We start from the raw sequence: 20,991 nt of genomic DNA on the forward strand, positions 1-20,991 counted from the left end.
AGTGTAATTAAAAAAATGGCTATAACGATTACGGTCATCGTACAACATTATTACGAGCGAACGTTATTACATTTGCATACGACATACAATTCGATAAACACGAACAATACGGTTATTAGTTTAGGAGTTTCTTTCCTTCAAACTATTGAGCAACAACGCAAAATTTCCTTCAATGTAATGTTTCATTTTCCAAAATGAGACAACGCAAGAAACAATACTTTTTTTTAAGAAGAGCGCCACAAAACGAAAAATATATGTTAACTGAGACTCTCCAACCATCCCGGACATGAAGTCTTCTGGATGACATTCTGCTAAAGGCTATTTCTAACTATTCTACTTGGTTTAGTTAGTGGAGTGTACGTTCTGTTTAGTTTGTGTTCAATTACAACCTAAAGATTAATCACAGAGTAGTAATGTCGGCTAAACGGTGCTGGGGGTAATGATAATGATGATACTTGTTGTGCGTGAAAATCGAGGCACGAGCGTCGTTGCTCTGACCTGTTTGTTTATCCCACCATTTTACTGCAACAGATGAGGATGTCCACTGAAACACCCGGACACTTATTGTGATTTGTCAGCTGAGCGACGCTTATATTATATTATATTGAAGGCGTTGGTAAAGGTGTCTTTGTTCCGGTCATTTCGTACCTGTTCCAAATCGTAAACCCGTGTACTACATAACTTCGATACTGATTGGTGATGCTGATGGATACGGTTGAACCGATGTAGCCCGTCGATGCTTTTGGCTCCACTGGTTTGGTGACGATGGTTCAAGCTATTCAGCACTGCTGATGAATGTACCATATCACTCGCGCGAACCATTAAACGGCTTTTATTTCAACACGATGACAAAAGTAGTTTGCGACCCCGTTACACTGTTATATCTGTTCGGACGTTCGCTCAAAGTATTACCTGAAATTTTGGTACCAATATTCCTTCCACTTCACTTTCGATGCTCTTGCACACTCTTGCAGATCCACTTTGTAACGCACTAAACCAGAAGGGATATAATGCGATTCTTCTTTGCCATATCGGATCGTCTAAACTCCTCCAGCAGCTGCAATGGGGACGGACGATGTGTCGTGCAGACACCAAAGCGCAGCAAAAGGAACACGATGCAATAAAACCGAAACGTCATAAAGAGAACGAGAAATAAATTAATGTACGATTTTTATGCATCAAAATGGGCAATAACTAATTCGCGATGCATCGTTTGCAAACGAGAGATATCGCCAAAAAAAACGGATAAAACTACGTTAAAGGTCCTTTTAAGCAAACGGAACGAGCGATGGAAGTGACGGTAACACAAATTTTGACAATTAAAACGTAACCAATCTGATAATACAAAAAGCTCGCGAACGCTCATGATTTTATGATGCCGGGCTTTGGATTACGGTGTTCACTTTATGTGCAACACGACTCGCCCATCAAAACACTGATTGTATCTGCATTAGAACTTACCTCAACGTTGAAATCTCTGCCGACCACGACTCTGGCACTGGGGTTGTCATGAATTATAGTGACCAATGTCGGATATGTTATCACGTCGAATTGCTTGGGCAGCTTGGCGAAATTTTTAATGACGCTCATGTACTGATCGGATGTTAATAAATGCTGCAAAATTTAAAAATTAGGATGTTTGGATTTTAAAATGGCTAACGTTAGATTTTTAGTATTTGTAAAACGTTGAATAAAATTTAGTAAGTACTACAAAAATGTTACTCTCACAAGAAGTAATGACCATCAACTTTTACATGATTTAAATTATGCTTGAAACAGGATAGTTGAAAAATATTTCTTTTCTTCGTTGTCATGTCTTTTGATTGTCTATCGTACAACAGAAACATCAACACAAAATTTCAAACCCATTGATGATGACCAGTCCCTGATAAGACCGACCCTTGTTCCCCGTAGGCGGCAAACTGTCCAAATTACAGTGTCCGTAGTAATTTCAGCAAAAAAAAATACCCAAAATATTTTCATCATCTTCTCAGGTTCATGCGACGTATCAGCCGCCAGGAATCAGTACGATGACGTTGCGCAAATCGCTGACTGACATCATGCTTTGCAGCCACATACTTTGGCACCTTGTAATAACAACCAATGCAAACGGGGAAACACAAAACAAGCAAATATGACAGACAGTTCCCGTGTAGTGACGGGAATGTTCGAAAACCCAAAAGTTCGAATCAACCTTCAATTCTACCTTTTCACGATTTCAAACTTTTCTATGCATAGTTTGGTTTAAATGCACACAATAAGTTATCAGTCATGTTGCGCCGTTTGTAATTAGAGGAATTTGTAACGTCACGTACTTGCTAGACTTATGGGAAAGTCATTTTTGGTCAAATGGTTAATCCTTGTTACATATGAGTAAACTGTTTACAGCAAACTAACATTGCCACAAAAATTGTTTCATAGAAGTTTAAATCACTTGCGGTTTAGAGCTGCTGATCATACCAATCATCATTCGAAGATATTCGCGCTCAGATCAGACCGATCAACGAAACACGAAACGAATCACAAAGACATGAGCGTCATACAAGATACTATGGTCTGCGAACTAAAATTATCTAGAAAAAAAATATGTTAAGCTTTCCAGCCGTTAGCCCAGCCCGTTCGCAAGGGCAAACAGTGAACCGCAGATAATAACACGTTTTGTTACGATGTTTTACGTACAATCTTTTCCGAATAACGATCATCCGAGCTTTACTGATGAAGTTTCAGAACAGAGAAACCGCCTGGCAGCCGACAATGGCGTCCGTTCGTAGCGAACGTCAGCATGCGGAATGCTGTGAAAGGAACCAACGGAGGAAATACTCGCCGCCGAGATATCATGGAGCCCTTGCTGCGACGTGATGCAGGCGAGCTTGAATGTGAAGATGTGCGCTGCCTTTCAGCGAACGAGCACGATGGAACAAAGCGATTGGGGGAAAATATGACTTCTCAGCTATTCCCCGTACTTGAGAGGGTGCCCGTGACCACGCGTAAGAAGACAAGGGAAAAGAAATACGCGAAAGGGCCAATGGCAGAGCTCGACGGATAGCGGAAAACATAAACTATACATACATATAGATATGTAAGAGTTAGATTAGACAGAAGAAGAATGCACAGCACTGCGCGAAGGAGGAATCCACAAGTCATAAAAGTAATTTAGATCAAGAAAATTATTGCGGCACCTAAAAGGCTAATGGAAAGGCAATGGCTGAAAGGTGAACGCCGCCGCCCCAAAACAAGAGATGGCCCTGCTAGTCGCAACGGTGTATTGTTCTTCCCCTGCTTTGGCATCTTTACTTCTCACAGGCATTGTCTTGCTTTTTCGGCAGCGAAAAGCGAACCATCAAAGCAGCTAAAACTATACTCAAGGAATCATATAAGCCTCTGAAATACCATAGCCAGAAAGAAAGGTCCGGCTGCTATCCAAAATGGCGCCAGAAACACAACCTGGCAGTCCGACTACACCGCTCTCAGAACCGCTGAGTAAGTGGTCATATAGCGTCGAATAGAAATCAATAATACCAAACCCTTACCTGATTGATTTTATTGTTGGCACAGAAGAAACCTAGTGTTGCTATTAAGTCGATTATCACAGTCTGCGTTTCACTTTTTACATCCGCTTTTGGGACACAGTACTGCAATAGTATACTGATGACATCGAGGAACTTTAGTGAGAGATTTTGCTCTATTAATACTGCCTGCAATGAGGAAATAAAAAGGAAAAATTGTAATAAAGGTGATAATATCTACTGTGCTTTATTAATTGATATCAAATTCAAAAATTCTGAAACTTGAGATCGCCCTTTCTTTTCACCAAGATAGGCCTGTACTATGAACATTTCATAAGTTAATGTTATGTGCGGTATTTTTGTAAGATCTACTTCAAGGCACAAGGTATGCCTTTGAGTGTGTTAAAGCTTGTCCCACTTCATTTACCTCATGATTCACAGAAACAAGTATAATGAACGAGCTCGGTTCAAGTGTTTCGTCGTCCAACGTCACGGAGATGAAGGTAAAGTTTACTTGTTGTTATTGGATAAACAAGCAAAAAGGGATAAAATGTATTTACGGATCTTTCCGAAATCGAAGAATATTGTTCAGCTCCTCCAGGTCGTCGAGTGACATAGCATAGAGAGTGGCAAAATGAATTTCAATCAAATAGTACACAAACCCTCAGTGACAAATATTTTCGCTCTTAGAAAAGTGGCTCACTGATTAAACGAGGTGATACACCATCCAGAGTAAAAGATTTCTTAACAATCGGTGGAAAGCATCAATATTTCCTCAACCTCAAAATGAAGGTTTGATGTAAAATTGTCAAATACGTTGTTAGTCAAAGTGTTAAAACTAAATGCCAAACTATTTCTATGTAATCTTGTTGTCTGTGTAAATCAAAAATGGATTGTGATCAACTTCTAGTTTGTTATTGTTTGTTGAGGTTTAGTTTTACTTATATTTTAATGTTACTTCAATGAATGACACAACCTCGTGCTCTCCTCACGTGGTCACGTGCTCTCATCGACCAAATACCTGGAAAATGGTCATTCATTGAAAAACCTACGGATAACCCTGAATGGGCGCGTTATACCCATTACCGTACGTACCGGACAATGAAAATACGCGGAAACAGTAAAATCACACCATAAAACTAAACCCAACCGAAACGAAACGAAGCACTGGTCCACGTTTACGAGCCCCTGATTACTTACCTGAAACGCTTCCACGTTCAGGTTGGCAAAGGTCACCAGAAGATTAAAAGTAGCTGCCGCCAAGGAAGTCGTTCTGGGAGGAATGCTTTCACCTGCAAATTAAAAGAAGCCCAAAGAGGGCATGCGATTCAATACGGTGTGAACAGGCCTCTTTTATAGGGACACGAAAATCCAACAAGTGCGACGATCCTCACGGGAAGAAGCTGTATCTGATTGCTGGCTATAATTTCCTGGCAGTTCATGAACGAATACGAAGATAGGCGGAGGCAGGCTCGCCTGAAACACGCGCAATACCGTCTCCGAAAACGGCTAAATGTACAGCAGTTCGTGACGTTTAGATTAATCTACTAATTAAGCGGAGCCATTTCCGGTTCCAGTTGAAAGCAAGCAATGACCATGCGCCGAAGAAAATGATTAACATACACTTCATATACACTTTGCCAAGATTGTTCTTCAATAGAATGACCGTCGATTGCACAAGTACCGCCAGGCGGTAAAATCACAAGGAAGAATTTAAACAAATACGTCAAAATTGTCGACATGAGCTCGATCTCACGTTCATGGCTTCTGTTTTTACTACTGCTTTTTGTATTTCCTTTTCAATTAGCTTACCAATGGGAACAACCGCAGCGTAGAGTAGAGAGATGGTTCCAAACATTTCTGTTGCCCGGGCCGTCAGCATAAATTTGGTAGTGTCAGGTCCTGTGGAAATGTACAATTGTTTATCATAAAAAAGCCTTTGCAGCGTTGTGCGGGGATGCTCCTCTTCTCGATACGCACCTTTTGGACATATTTCAACCAACTTAGTCAGCAGACCCAAAGAGGCCAGTAGCGAAAGCACAAGACTAGTTTGATTTTCAATTGACTCATGCACCTTATCGATTCGTTGCACCAAACTCTCCACTAATCCAATGCTTACGATATAGCTGAAAAAGAAACGAAAATTAACCACAAAACCACGTTAACGCAAAATTAAGCTATTAAATTAGAAACGCTGCATGACACAGCATCCTTAGACAATTGAGCAAATACCAAGCTCTGTCAATCTAAAGAATAGACGACACCATACGATAAAAGCTGTACAAAGAGTTCTTAAATAATACTGATTGTCATGAAGCATTAAAGTGTACTGTTGTTGATTAAAACGAAACTGGATTAATTTTATCCCGAGGCATTCCACCCTCTAGGGCTCTCTAGGTATGTCAACATTCGGTGCTGTGACAAAACATTAATCCATCATAACAACGTGCACCCCTTCTTGGTGTACCCTTTTAAACAGGTTCTCCTTTATTTTAAACAAGACAGCGTCACCAAAAAAAAAAAAACTTTTTAAAACACCACTTTACCTACTCTTTCTGCCATGCTTTGTGCATGCTACCGAATTTATATCGGAAATCGTACTCCCATGCTGTATACAAGAGAAACATCAAAATAAATCTAAACCCATTTTCTTCCCATACTCCTGCTTCTATTAGGTGATGATAGTCCTGCAAACGATGTAGAGTAGCCACCAATGAGGATTTAATCGGGATCTGCTTTACCATTTCACATTGTTTCCACCATCCGAAGAGGCACACTGGATCACTGATGCTGAAATATCCATTGCGGCAAGGGGTTGGAGTAGAACCATAGTCACACACACAAGTTGACAGTTGACACTTGACAGCGCCAGGCTAATACGCAGAAAAGTGCAAACATAGATCCTGCGGAAAAATATCACCATGTACCAATATTGCACCGAGGGGTTGCGCGTTTGTAGCCGTCTTCTACACGTCCCTTACTATTTCAAGCGCTACCGAACCACTCGTAGACCCTTTTTATCCGGTTCTACTAGTGTGCTTCCCAACGGCCAGGCGTGGGTAGCTGTCAGCTGCAATCAAGTGTAACAAGAGGATTGCAAACAGCATAATCAGAGTTGTGAAGAATTAACATATGACATAGGTAAACAAAAACAGCTTTATTTGCGCTCTCGGTTAGACTCACCATTCTGCGCGTTTGATAGGAATTAGTTGTAAAAGGAGTCTAATATTCACACTATAGTAGGAAACGTTTTCCATTACCAAACGTTGTGCAATTTAAGACTAAAAAGTTCCAACTACTCGTACGCTTTTCTCTTCACAAAAAGTATGCATACTACATTTGCATTGATCAGATAATGAGCAAATGCACAAAAAATCTTTTAACTAGCAAACGCTTCAGATACTGACTGTTTCTATATTTAATGTAACATCAAGAAGAAAAACGCATACTTTGGGAGTGATGTGTTTCAAGTAGAATGGCAATTAATTTAATTCTACTAAACCAACACTCGCACAGCTTTGCATAGCGATACCACCATAGGAACCTGTTGATTGTAGTGCAGAAAAGGGTTGCAAATGCAAACACTTGTTCACCGTTTTGCAGAACTCTTGCTTGACTAAATAAATCTCGACCCTTTTTCCAAGCTTCTCCAGTGGTCACGACCAAAGGTAAACATTAATCTTATAATACACAGCAAAGACGCGAATTTTGTCCACACGGTCAGTTTTCGTTACGGTCGCCCTGTTGTTTGTTTTGGTTGGGATTTAAAGTAAACCCATAATTTGTATGCAAAAGACGACCCACAGCATTAGAGAAAGGATCATGTTTTCCTTCTTTTTTTTTGCTACTGCTGATGATGTTGCACTTTCCGTTCAATCCGTAGACAGTCATCATAAAACAAAAAGGGGCATAATTTATTCTATTAATTATTCAGGTAGAGAATGAAAGATCAAACCAACAAACGTTTCCAACTTTAGAAGGCCACTATTTGTAGTATGGCAGTACGAAATGTTATAAAAGTTCTCCGTAACTAATAAAACAATGCTGCAGTAAACTTATAGTCAGAATCCATTAAAACTAAAATCTAGATCTAAAAATAAAATCTCAATTTTTACAGTTTGCAAAGTTTGTTGACTTTAAGTGGTTGTTTGTGTTTTTCATGTCTGCCGTTTTTTTTTGTGCAGCTGGATTGATTTTTAATCCCCTGCGGTCGAACCAATATCTTTTTCCATTGTGATCCATTAAGATTATTTCCATTATCAACACGCCAAATGTTACGCCAGCCTACCAAGCCAAAAATAGGCCAGAGTTTTGTCGCAAGCAATTTGAACGTTCCTTTTTCAATAAACATCCTCTCCCATAATCCGCTTAGTAATTTGAATACAAACTTAAATCCACTCCGACGATTACTTCGGAAAAAAACTTTCGATCAAGCGCACGTAAACACATATGTAGCGAGAGCTCTCTGTTATCATTGCATAGATTCATCGAATCAAAATTTGCATCACCATTTGCAGCACTGTTTCCCATCTCAATCGCATGCTGGGTTATGAGCAATGGAGTACGAGATTTGGATATAATTAATATGAATATTGTTTCTACCGTTCAATGCTTTACAGTTTGATGCTAAGTTTAGAACTGGATGATGCAAATTGTGTTGATTATAGATTTTCAATTATTTAGAGATCATTGCAATACTGCATTTTAAAATATTTAATAAATGAAGCAAACTGTTCATCATTATCAACGTGCATTAAAACGTTAAATTATTATTAAACTAGCTGCGTATGAAAACCATACAACAAAAATTCACAATAAAAGTAACAAAAGGCAACAGTGTCATAAACAAACGTTAAGGGTGAACTACATACCATTGCAATAGCAAAGGCTAAGTGCAACTTCGGAACCATGCATGTGGTTTCGTCTTAAAACAAAGAACAAAACAGTATGTACTGGAAACAAGGGATTTGAGCCAATTGAAAAATATAAGTGTTTTCATTGTAGTAAAGCATCCCTGATAAACAATGCAACATTAAGAGCACCAAGAAATTCAATTCATTTTCAAACCAAAAATCTGTTTCCGCTCAGAAAACATATTGATTTACAATCACGCCTTGTGCTATTTTACCACCCAATGATTTTCAAGAGGCTATCCATTTCCATGAACGAGCAGCGAGGGCGATACTTTTGCATATGTAACCCACACATTAATATCAAGTACTTGTTCTTATGTAAATACAGTACCCCAAACGCATACTCGAACACTTGGAAATGGAACAAAAATGTGTGAGTTAAGGGGAAGTTTCGATGGTGTAGGCATGGACAGTCGTAATTCTTTCCGCACGCATCTTTCATCAACTTCCTACTCATCACTACTAATATTAAAACTTAACAAAAATCTGTTCCCAAATTAATAACATGTACAAAAGCTTGAGAAAGCCCAATTTTCGTCGTGTCAGATTTTTTCGTGTCAGATAGAAAAGTTGTACTTTTTCCTACTCATCACTACTAATATTAAAACTTAACAAAAATCTGTTCCCAAATTAATAACATGTACAAAAGCTTGAGAAAGCCCAATTTTCGTCGTGTCAGATTTTTTCGTGTCAGATAGAAAAGCTGTACTTTTTAGCAATTTCTTAACTATTCACTGGAGGACGCAATATTAATATGATATTTCAAATTTGAATAACTATATAAATTTGTGAGTACATATCTTTTTACAAAACAACTCTTTGCGCTTATTTTTTACAATTTTAAAGTAAAGCTCATCCCTATAACGCATAAATCATTCATTAAAACCTAAACGTATTCAATTTTAAGTCCTGGGAGTCCAGATTTGCATTTGGAGCAGTTTTTGATTAAACTGTTATTCGAATTAGCAATAGTTTGAACTTTATAATTAAGTTAAAGTATAAATACTTTCGATTCACGGTTTTGTCTCATCAAACAAGCTGTGTGTGGATTTTCTTCTAACAAAACACAATTCTTACGTGCACAAATCCTAAAGCAGCGAATAAGACTTCACAATATATTGTCTGTTTGTCTTTGGGCCATTGATCTAACTTTCAGCGTGTACAAGATTATAGTACTACGCCTCTGTAAACAAACGCACAGGCTAGGTAGGTATGCACGAAAGTTTGCCTCCAAATTGGCTACTAGAAAACATTCGCAAATAGAATTGTGTTCATGGGATGAAAATTGTGAAATTTCAATTAGCGGGCCAGATAAAGCCAAATATTTGAACTGATGTTCAGTTTTTCGTTCCGGCAGTGCTGCGGTCTTAGCCCACGTGCTCGTACTTGCATAGTACCGTAACCGTAACGAGCAACAATCTATCCATCCCTTCAGAGGCTCTCTTTCCCAGGAGGACGACATCACCCAACGCGTAGCGTCAGTAGCAGAGCAGCCCGGGAAGGATGCACGGTAAACAGAGCGTAGACGTAAGAACTCATCACATCACGCAAGGTTCACCTCGGTAGATTTTGCTGGTGCTATGCTAGAATGCTAATGATGTTCACGTGGCCTCTTGGTGCCTTGCGACCGAAGCGAATATCGACTGATTCATCCGCATCGGGCGCGTTGCGTTAACTAAAAACAAACATGCACAGTATCCATTCGACAGAATTATTCTATCGATTCAAAGTGAGTGAATATTTAATGCACAAGTATCCTTTTTCTATCTCAAGAAGGTATCCAGTATCCAGTACAGTATCCCGCTCATATCAACCATAGTCAATTTTATATACCATTACAGGCTTGTATGATATTTTATTTTAGCAGCTACATAAAGAACTTCTCTTACAACTTCTATGTAAATTATGACTGTTATCATAATTTTATTTTGTTAACAATACGGTCAAACATTTCTTTATGAATACTTTAAAAAAACAAGCTTAACAGTATTGCTATTCAGATCACTGCTATTCACGTAACTAGGATTCATGTACCGGTTTAAACCCAAACAAATTTTCAATCCACACTAATTCCTAGATTGTACTGACAGAGCATAATAAGGCTGCAGCGTACAAATGTACTAGAAACCTGCCTGTTCATAAACTCAACCACGCAGTGTGTGGTCCATTCGCCGAAAGGTGTCAAATTTCAATAAAGCCATCAACATGATCATCATCAACTCTGCTTGGCACATCTCTGCCCAAATCTTGACTGTGTATGGTTAATCCGCACGAGCCTCTAGCCCTAGACACGGGACAGCGAACAAGGCATAACAACATCAGCATCAACCGACGATAGCTCATCGCTGTGCGCAGCGAACAGCAAAGGTGATTATCGTTTCCTAATGGGAGAATAAAAGATTGCCCGATGCCCCAGGGGGCCTTCGCCATCGGTGAGGCAGCATCTATCCCTCGTTTCGAAGCCGAAGTATCTCGGAAGCATGATGGAAGCAAATGAAATATCCGTTCCGATGGAGCTCAAAACCATTCCGTTCTGCTCGGAAAGCGTTGGCAAAAGGACCTCGAAGTGACAGACGGAAAGCTGGATGTTGCAAAATTTGTGGCCGTGGCGGCACTCTATGCCCCCGCTACCGCCGCTGCAAGAGGCTAACATAATACGGAGCCGCTGTGAACACAAACCCAGCGGGAGGCTCTTCTATTGATTGGCTAAGCGGCACGCTGAGAGATGTAGGGAAACATCGTAGGGATAAAAAAATATGAAGAAAAACCACGTATAAAGGAACTGCACCCACTAGTGTGGATAATAACAGCAATAATGACATAACTATGCCATGTTGTGTTCTTTTTATTTATACGCTATAAATTGATTCCACCCGATTGGCTGAAAATAAAGACTTAATCTCGTAAATAGAACCACTGGAGACGGCCGGACAAAACCATCGATCCAGCAGCAGTAGTGAATAATGCTTCTGTGTTTTCCAGCCAGCAGGGCGCTTCCTTTGCGCTTTTCAGATGGGCGTTAATAAAATCAAATCCCCGGGCACGACGGGGTGCATCCCTGGCCCTCCACCAAAACATGAGTACTGCGGCGATACAATGATCTTATCCCAGCGCGATCCCTGTCCTGCGTCCTATTCACTGCGACCAGGTCGTGCACATTTCAGGAATTATTGCCGTGAAACACCATCGTTGCGCTTCAATTTGCGATCCCCAGGGAACCACTTTTGGCGATATACTAACGCCACGTTACCTGATGTTAGGCTATGTTTAGTTTCAATCGCAAATTGTGGTAGGGGGTTACCAGAACCTTTAACCAGAAGTTTATGAATAAATGAATTATAGCAATGAAATTCACTTATCTTTATGCTTTGATTGATATAGGTGTTCATTAAAAATACAGAAAATAAATAGAAAATAATTACAATACGGCATCAGTCCGTAATAATTAATAAATAAAAAAAAATAGAAAATAATTACTAACCGACTATAACATAACATCAAATTAAATAAATCCAAAATAGTCCCACCAAATGATGAGATGAGAAAAAGAGTTGTAGTCATGAAACATGCTAAGGCGCTATTAGCACCCTTTTTCTCTTTTTTAAGCTAGTTATGTGGTATTGCCGGAACTGTAACAATTCGAAGAGCTTTGTATACTCACTCGTTAACTCTGAACATTTTCTTATATTCTACGACAGTGTAGCATATCTTGATTATTTTTCTTCTTCCTTGGCACTACAATCCTTGGGTTATTTTATTTTAGTCCAACGCACAGGGAGACTGACGGTCGTGAACAGAACGGTGCTGCTACTACCTCAACCATTAGATCGCACTTTGTTCAGGTTGGGCGAATAAAATCACCTTACTGACAGATCAAATAAAATAGTTAAACTTTAGGAAAAAAAGGAAAACATAGAACAACAAAGAATGATCCGCTTCTAACAAGATGAAAAGGCAAAACTACACTATTAGTGAAATTGATCATAAACTACACTTACATTGAACTGATTTCATAAAGGGGTCATTTATAGGAAATAAAAAATCAAATAATTACGGTTTGGCTCACGCCAGGCTAACGGCTCACGAAATTATCATCCGATGCATCGGTTATAAAAATGCGATTCAGCCAAGTTCGGGTTATTAGATGCTACCGGCACCCTATCCAGCCATATGCATACGCCTCATCGCATTTTATCTTAATACCCAACGCTACTTTTTATGTTGAATGTGATCTCAAAGCACCTACATACCTCACACTAACCAGCGCTAAGAACTGATTTCGCTTGACACGGTAGCAGAGTTTGAACCATATGCAAAACTCTACAGTCGATATCCATTGGAAACGCGACATATGCAAACAATAGATAGGATGAGCAACTGCACATCAAACGCATTTGCGGGACGGGGTGAAAAAAAGATCTACCACCACCCCGAAAGCTATAAACATCACACGACGAAAACGAGCCCTGTTACAGTCCAGCAAACCCCTTTCCAGCCCTTTTAACAACTTCATCTGGCTCATTGCTGAGCTGCATTTATTATTCAGAGGGCTTGATAAATCTATGCCGAGCCTAGGGTCATACGGCAAACGTGCGGAATAGAAGTGACAGAACAGAACGGGGAACTGCACCCGAAAAGAGAGTAGGGTAAAATTATAGCAACCCAGTTTTTCAAAGACAATTTAATTACGATATAATTAACATGTTACAACAGCAAGTGAATTAGATGGGTATTTTAAACTCAAATGAAGGAAGTTAAATAGGGAGGTGTTTTACCTTTGCACGCGGACCTCTTTAAGGAATGTTACCTTCTAAAATTAACTGTTTGAAACTGTACTGCACTGGAACTGTGGCTTGTTACTGTGCATCAGGCATTAAAGTCATTAAAAATGTTCTACTATATGTATGAACCGCCAGAAGTTCTGCTAGTGATAAATTACCTATACAAGCAGCAATACGGCCTCGTCGTTCCTCATTAATAAAAAATACCCTCGAACAATTTTTTTCATTGTGTTTCTGATTTTCAAATTTATGTCCAACACAGCAAAACGACCCTTACTAAAGTCTACCTGTCTATTTTACCTTTAAAACACTTGATCTTTTCAATAAATCAAGTGCTTATACAGTATATTTACAATGCAATAGCAATGCAAATAAAATGCAAGAATGAATATTTCCACATTTTATACTAAGTTTTTCTACTCTGCAGTTCTTTGAGCAGCTGGCTCAACCAGTTCAATATCCATCTATTCCTTCTCATATAATTTCTTCTTCTTCTTACGTGGTACTACAACGTTGCTAGATATAACCCTACCTACCATTTCTGGTTTCATGTCACTTGAGTTTACCCGTAGCTCGCAAACCGGGTGGCGGTCCGGATGCGATTCGAACTTGGTCCTGCCGTGTCAAGACCGGCGCCGCTGTCGCATCTGCCGCCAGCCCGCCCCAATAAATTGTGTGTAACAAATTAAAATTAAAAAAAATCATATAATAACAATCGTATGCTCTAGAGCATCTTTCAATCCAGAGTCCTAATCTTACTTATCGATAAAAGTGTCAGCACCGTTATTGTTTTTTTTTTCATTTTTATAATACATCTTAGCAATACGGCCAGGCCGTTCTTTATGAATAAAAAATAATAATAATAATACATCTTAACCAAGATTCACCTGCAATATGATTTCTAGTTTGAAAATTGAAACGAAGAGACTGAAATCCCAACAAAACAACAACACACACACATTATCACCGAGTTGCTTAAAATATAGAATACATCATATTTTACCCATCATCCCAATGCTATCCCATTGTTAAGCTGCACATTAAGCATGTATTTTTAACCAAGCTGTCGATGAGATGTCCATTAGCTCATGAATGAACAACACCACCATTTCGTTCAGCCGCGTTCTAGCGCGAAAAGTGTTTTATGCATTTTATCAAAAGGAAACGAAGAAAGACGAAAAAAGAATTCACCATTTTCTCATCCATTATCAATACACGGCGGCGCCTGGTTCGAGGGCTTGCGTATGTTAACACATGTTTTCAACGCTTCACGCTTTAATGGCATGCTTTGGAGAGCACAGGATACACCTTCGTTTTATCTCCCTACGCTCGGCCCGTACCAGCAAACATCATTTCACAAGCAGCATAAATTGAACGTGATGAAAGGGCAGTTTCCTTTGCCCACAGACCTTCGCGATCGACGATCGCATAAAACTGTCAGCTGGTTCCGTAAAGTAACCGCAACTGATTGAGAAAATTGATTCGAAAAGCGCTGATGCACTTCCATCAGTCATTAAATTGAGGCTCCCCCCTCTTTTATTGATCAGTAGTAAAACTGAACCACGTCGTACAGCACAGAAAGTTAAAATTTTAAAAAAATATTACTTTTTTATTATTATTCTTCTTCTTCCTTGGCACTACAACCTCGAGAGGTCTCGGCCTGCCATTTCTGGCTTTCTGTGACTTAATTTTACCCGTAGTAAAGTAGTCAGCCCTATGTATGGGGAGTCGGTCTAGATGGGTTTTGAACCCCGGCCCTGCCGTGTGAAGACTGGCGCCGCTGTCGCCTTGGCCACCGGACCGCCCGGTTTTATTATTCTAATGTAACAAAAAACATTACTTTTATATTGTTTTAAAGAGATTTTATAATATTATTGTCAAAGGAGTCAAAGTTAGGATTGGCTGGCAAAAACATATTATGGTTTCCAAAGAAAAAACAGGCAAGCAACTATCTGTTTAGTTAGCCGTGGGAAACGATCAATTAGGAACTCTTTATCAGTTAAAAAACAGTAAAATAGTCATAAAATAAATCATAAAAATACCCACAAATTTCAAATCCATATCCATACAGCAAATGCATATTGACACGCAACATGGGAACTCGAATGGATCGTAACGGAGAACAGTTCATCGTACAACACCAATACCAACCAATTGCTATCATAAATAAAGCCACGACAAGGAGTATATAACGTGAAATCGATGAAACGTACGGCTGTTAGCATCAGCTATGAATGAGTTCACTCTACGGTACTAACAACAATTTCTCTCATCTTACACTTACCTCAGAAGATCTGGCAGCCGTTCCGCAACCTTCGGGTGTGTCGCCTGCTTGGTCGAAGGACTTGTTGGTAAGAGAGCAACGGTGCAAGCCAGTATAAGCTCTGTGGACAATTCCACCGGAAACAGGCAATTTTTTTCTTCTGGCGCCTGTTTTGCAAAAGAAACCGGTAATGAAACATTATTTTGCTGTGCAATGTTTTAATTGGTAGTTTTATATGACGCTTTTCTATCTTGTGGAATGTGCAGGAATTGGTAGAAATTAAGCAGGTAAGGTATCTTCGATTAAATAGACTTTCATTTTAATATCTCTACTAACCTTCAGTGAAATTAGCAACGCATTTAATAGCACCAATACGGAACCTCCTAATACAGCATGACGAGAGATTTGAGGACACAGTGTGCACGCATTTCGATACAATTGCACGGAAAGAACAACAGCCCTGCAAACACAGAAAAGTTCATAAGTTTATCTCTTTTTGGATATTATCGTGATAAGATTGAACTGCAGCTCTTTGGTAATACCAATACGAAAGGAAAAAAACAATACTCACTTTTTTGACACATCCGTGCCAGGAGTTAGCCCATTTTCTATTACGGTTGCAATTGTGTTCAGACCATCCAAGAGCCACAGTGACTGAAAATCGGCAATCTCTGCTTTAGCTATCAACCGCAACAATTGACCGATTGGTCGTTCGACACCCAGCACACCGCTTCCGCCCTTAGCGATAGTCCCTAGCAAACGAGGCACCTGGCTCTGTTTGCGTATCGACGGTGCCAAGGGAGTAAGTTCGTTGAGATATTCTTCAGCCATCGTCGCCAGCTTTTGACGCAACTTTTTCACTCGCTTCTTGTTAATTTTAGGCACTAAATTCGACCCACTGCCGTGCGAACTTTCCCTTTCGCTTATGCTGGAATTTTCTTCGTCCTGCTCATCGTTTCTCAGTTCGTCCGCGCTGCGACTGGGGATGGTCGCCAACTCGACTGCACGTTGGCGAATCTGCTCAATGTTTTCTTCATGTCGACGGGCTGATTCTTGTTGCTTCTGGATAATCTTTCGTTGCAACTCTTCCGCCGTTGCCTGTTTCTGTTGTTGCAGTGCCAACAAACGCTCCTCCCGGTCACGTGCTTTCTCACGCGCCAATGCTTGACGCTGTCGTTCCTTCTGTTCCTGCATTTTCCCGACCCGTTTCTCACGCTCACGACGATTTTCACTCATCTGCTGCAGTTTCTTTTGGCGCTCCTGTTCGATCTCTTGCCTGCGTCGCTCGACTGCCGCCTCTTTCGCTGCTTTCTCTTCCGCCCGCTTCTGTCGTTCCGTTTCGAGATCCTGCAATCGAACTTCTTGCTCCTTGCAGGATTCCAGGAAATCGAGCCGCTTGTTTTGTGCCTCCAGGTTTTTGATAAACGCAATCTCTCTCAGCTTTTCCTCCTCGTCATGCGCTTTTTTAATTTTATCTTTTAGATACTGTGTCCGATTCTCGGCCGCCCGTTGCAGTCTTTCCTCCATACGAAGCCGTTTCTTTTCTATCAAACACTGTTTGGCTGCTTTCACATCTTCTACTCGCGCTAGTAGATGCTGAATCTTAAGCGCCTTTTCCTTCTGCAAAGCTTGTCGCTTTTCTAAGGCTCGTGCTTGCTTGGCTTGATATTTTTTTAAAGTTTCGTGCAAGGATCGTCTGCGCGAGGGGCTTGACAGTTTGGCGTGCAGCTGCTGTGCACGACCGGGATGCCGTGCCACGATAGCCTTCAGTGTATCGAGTGTTCGGGTTCTGTCATTCCAATTCATGCCAGCTAGTACGTGCTCGTAACGCGCCTCCAGTGTGATTTCTTCATCAGTTTCGCCTTCAAAACCCGTACAATCATTCGGTCGCTCTGTGCCACTTTCAACGGTGGCATCCGTGTCTTCGAAATCTATAATCGCTTCACAGTCCGTCTCATCGGTCTCAGTGTCGAAATCAATTTCTGTAATTATATCCACAGCATTTTAGACATTTCGACATTACACAGCCCAATATTAGGGCTAGCGAAGCTAACTCACCTGTATTTTCCAGTTCCCGTATTTGAGCTTCCAAGCTTTCCTGTTCCTCCAACAGCTTCCGCTGATCTTCATCGCTTTCCATATCATCTCGCTCCTGCTCTTCTTGGTCGTCACTGGTACACTGACTGGTAATATCAACATAATGCGAGATGGCTTTTTTCCCGCTGTAGATTAACTCTGCAGTTTCGCCGAAACAACTCGCGTATAAACTATCAATCGCTGAAGTACTTATGTTCGTCTGAATATTCATATCGACCATGTTTAGCTGACCGAGATTATCGCCTTCCGGCGCACCTGAACCTGACGGTTGCGCACTGCAACGTACGTTATCATTCATCAACTGGACACTACCATTCGGGGTTGGTTCTTGCAGATCCGTGTTTTTAGACTTTAATTTTTCACTACGTAAAAACTCTTTGTGTAATGTTTTCAACTTTAGCCCTGTTAAATCGGACTTCTGTCTCGAAACGAACGCACGACTGGTGGGCACCGTTAGCTGCTGTGTTTTGGTTCCCGCGCTTGCAGTTTGAGGAGGAATTGATTTACTCAGCTGAGTCGTGGATGGAGGTGGTGCTGATTTCACTGTTTTCGAAGACGTCAAAGTCGAAAGTGCCGTCAGTCCATTGCACTTCGATACAGTGCCACCCCTAGTCGCTAGGGTAGGTTTGGACGACTTTTCCATCGCACGCTTTGGTGGCCGTTGCGTATGATTGATTTCATTACCGAGTTCGTTTATTTTTGCGTTTTGTTTCGGCGTCTGTGATTCGGGGTTTTCCACCTCTGTGATGTCATTATTGGTGTTTTCATCCAGCAATGCCAGCGTGGGTAAGCTTGCATAACCGGTCGGCTGATTGAATCGAGTCGCCCAAAGCAAACTAGACCGACGTTTTGTCTTAACCGTATACCAACCATCGTTATTAGTCGTTTCGCTCGACGGCAGCGTTTTCGGTTCCGAACGACGATCAGCACCTTTCGCTTGGCTTGGTAGTGCCGGTTTCCCTGTACTACCGCTGGCAATAGAGTTTCGAGAACCTAACCGATCAGTGGAAGCTTTTAACGTTGAGCTAGAACTATAAATGTCTTCCTTTGATCGGTTTGCTTCGAACGAAAGTTTCGTCGTTGACCGTCCTTTTAATTCGTCGCGTGCCTTGTTTGCAAATGGAAAAGCCCGATTCGTTCGACCGTTGCAAGTAACTTCTATCATCGTTTTTGAACGAACCGCCAGTCTTGATGAATTGCCTGCTGTCGGATTGTTTCCCAGCGGTGTTCTCGGTGCCGAACCAGGCTTCAAAGCAAATGTTGGTTTGATTCCGTTTCTATGCTTTGCTACGGAAGTATGCGACGATATGCTGGACACTGTTGCACTTTTGACAGGCATATTCGCAGCAACTTTCACGTTCGTTTGGGACAAACCGGTCGCCGTGGCTGATTTACGAACCGATCCCGTTTGGACTGGTGGACGAACGACGTTTCCGCGAGCTGCAACGATTTTCGGTACCGTGGATACTTTCGTCTGCGATCCGACACGCGGTGCAGCGGGCTTTAGCGCTGCCGTCATGTTTACCACGGAAACGTTCTTGGCCGAGCCTCTGGATGAAACCGGCTCGTTCTTTGGATCGCCGGAAAGGCATTGCTTCTTCTCATCCACAACGACATCGCCGGTGAGTTTATTCTCTGACGGTTGATTTTTCGCCTCTTCGGCTTCATCCGTAACCGTTCCATTGCAATGGTGTTTGTCATACTTTTCCAAATACTCCGCCAACGTAAGGTTTTCATCTTCCAAGTTTGTTTGCGTGTACTGGTCGAGTTTGAGCACATACGTTTCGAGGCCTCCGTTATCGTACACTGTGGTGACCGTTTCTTCGGACGGTGCAGAAGTTTCCTTCGTTTCGTGGCGGGATAACTTTGTTATGTTTCCCTTCTTACTGAGACTCTCTGTAGATGAATGGGGTTTCCTGGGAGAGCCTATGCGTCCAGATTCTTCCGCCACAGGGCAGGGACTATTTTTGCCAGAAAAGCTTGGACTAGATTTGCCTGACATTCCTGGACTCGAAAGTTGCTTGCGGACTCCTGTTCGTGAGAAAGCGTAATATCGAGTAGTAGAAAAACAAACGGGCAGCTTATTCCTGAGATACAGGGTTCTCGATAGAACTTGCAAACCTATTTGTTGTAGTTCGAAACTGATTTGATTTACAAGAATTATTTAAGTTTACTAAAAGCATTAAACATCGCTATGCCTTTCACCTAATAATGGCAATGTTAGCAAAATAAAGATTGTAAGTTTTAACGAAAACCCCTGCTTATGGTACAGCGTAGGTACTTACTTGGGACGGGATTACTTTTGCGCACTTCCCAAGCCAGCGAGTGTGGTCGCTGTGGTAACGGAGTGGCCTCATAATCCCACGACACCTTAAACCACTCAGCAAGCGCTTTAAAATCTCGAATGTAATTTTCCAGCACCAAAATGGCTTCCTTACATGATGATACATTCTCGTAGCATTCGACCGTTAAATAAATTTCGTTTACCTGAAATGGAAAAACGTTATCAATACACTATTATTGCATACCATCAACTCTGCTTACCGATCGTTCCAAGTTCCCGAACAGAAATGCCCAGTACCGTGCCTGTAGTTCAGATTTTTTGTCCCGTCCTGTGGAGGCACTTCGCACACGGGGTCCTGATTTGGTTAACGATTTTTGGCGTTGCGACACATGCGACTGTAAACAGCGTGGTCTTACACCAATCGGGGGCCTCTTCGGAGGACTTCCTGTGAGAAAGATAGCGCATCAAACGGCGCACAATATTGGGCAATCTGCAAACCTCAACCCAATAACCACTACTTTGCTGGGAAATTCAACTATTTCCAACTGTATGTCCACATTTCTATCGCTTTTGGTGCCCTGTACTTACTCTGAGATTCACCACCATCCGACAGGTGGTAAAAGTTTTTCGCCTCCTTGCCTTCCTGATTGAAGTACTTTCGATTATCCATTCAGCCGACAGGAGAGCCTCCTTCATTCCTTAAACTAGCTAATCTGCAACGGCGAAGCAATAGGTTGTACGAATGTACAAATTAATGTGTGCATTACCGACAAACAAAGAACTCTTCAGAACACGCGAACAAGCCCAAATTTGGTAATATCTTCCGTTCTGGTACAGCTGAGTGCGACAAACCAATTTCACTCCAATAATTCACCGTGCAGAAATGCTCACGCCATGCGTAATGACGACAGCGACCAGATACGTTACCTTGGAAAAGCAGCACATAAATATCATGTAGGAAATTGGGAAAACTTTGGATTTTACACAACACAACAAAGATCACACTTTGATGGTTTTTTTTTTTTTTCGAGTGGGAAGCCAAGGTATCAAAAAAACAACAACAACGAAAAACAATGGGATACCGTTGGACATTTTGATTGACTTTACCGCGAAAGCGAGTTTATGTTTACTAAAAGACACACACTTT

At 41.1% G+C, this 20,991-nt stretch overlaps 1 protein-coding gene across 1 annotated transcript; it reads right to left on the minus strand.

The window, feature by feature from the left end:
* Positions 1–248: 248 nt before the first annotated feature.
* On the minus strand, positions 249–20,906 carry LOC118511049 (S phase cyclin A-associated protein in the endoplasmic reticulum). The gene is made up of 14 exons (XM_036053648.1): positions 20,772–20,906; positions 20,433–20,557; positions 20,105–20,289; positions 19,846–20,047; positions 17,522–19,591; positions 16,035–17,445; positions 15,800–15,923; positions 15,485–15,630; positions 5,487–5,632; positions 5,319–5,408; positions 4,707–4,798; positions 3,531–3,695; positions 1,462–1,614; positions 249–1,057 (listed from the first exon to the last, which is right to left on the minus strand). The coding sequence occupies exons 2-14, from the start codon at positions 20,512–20,514 to the stop codon at positions 992–994; spliced, it is 4,932 nt and encodes a 1,643-aa protein (XP_035909541.1). The 5' UTR covers positions 20,515–20,557; positions 20,772–20,906; the 3' UTR covers positions 249–991.
* Between the last annotated feature and the right edge of the window lie 85 nt (positions 20,907–20,991).

This window comes from Anopheles stephensi, chromosome 3, assembly GCF_013141755.1.
Source record: "Anopheles stephensi strain Indian chromosome 3, UCI_ANSTEP_V1.0, whole genome shotgun sequence".
NCBI classification, from domain to species: Eukaryota; Metazoa; Arthropoda; class Insecta; order Diptera; family Culicidae; genus Anopheles; species Anopheles stephensi.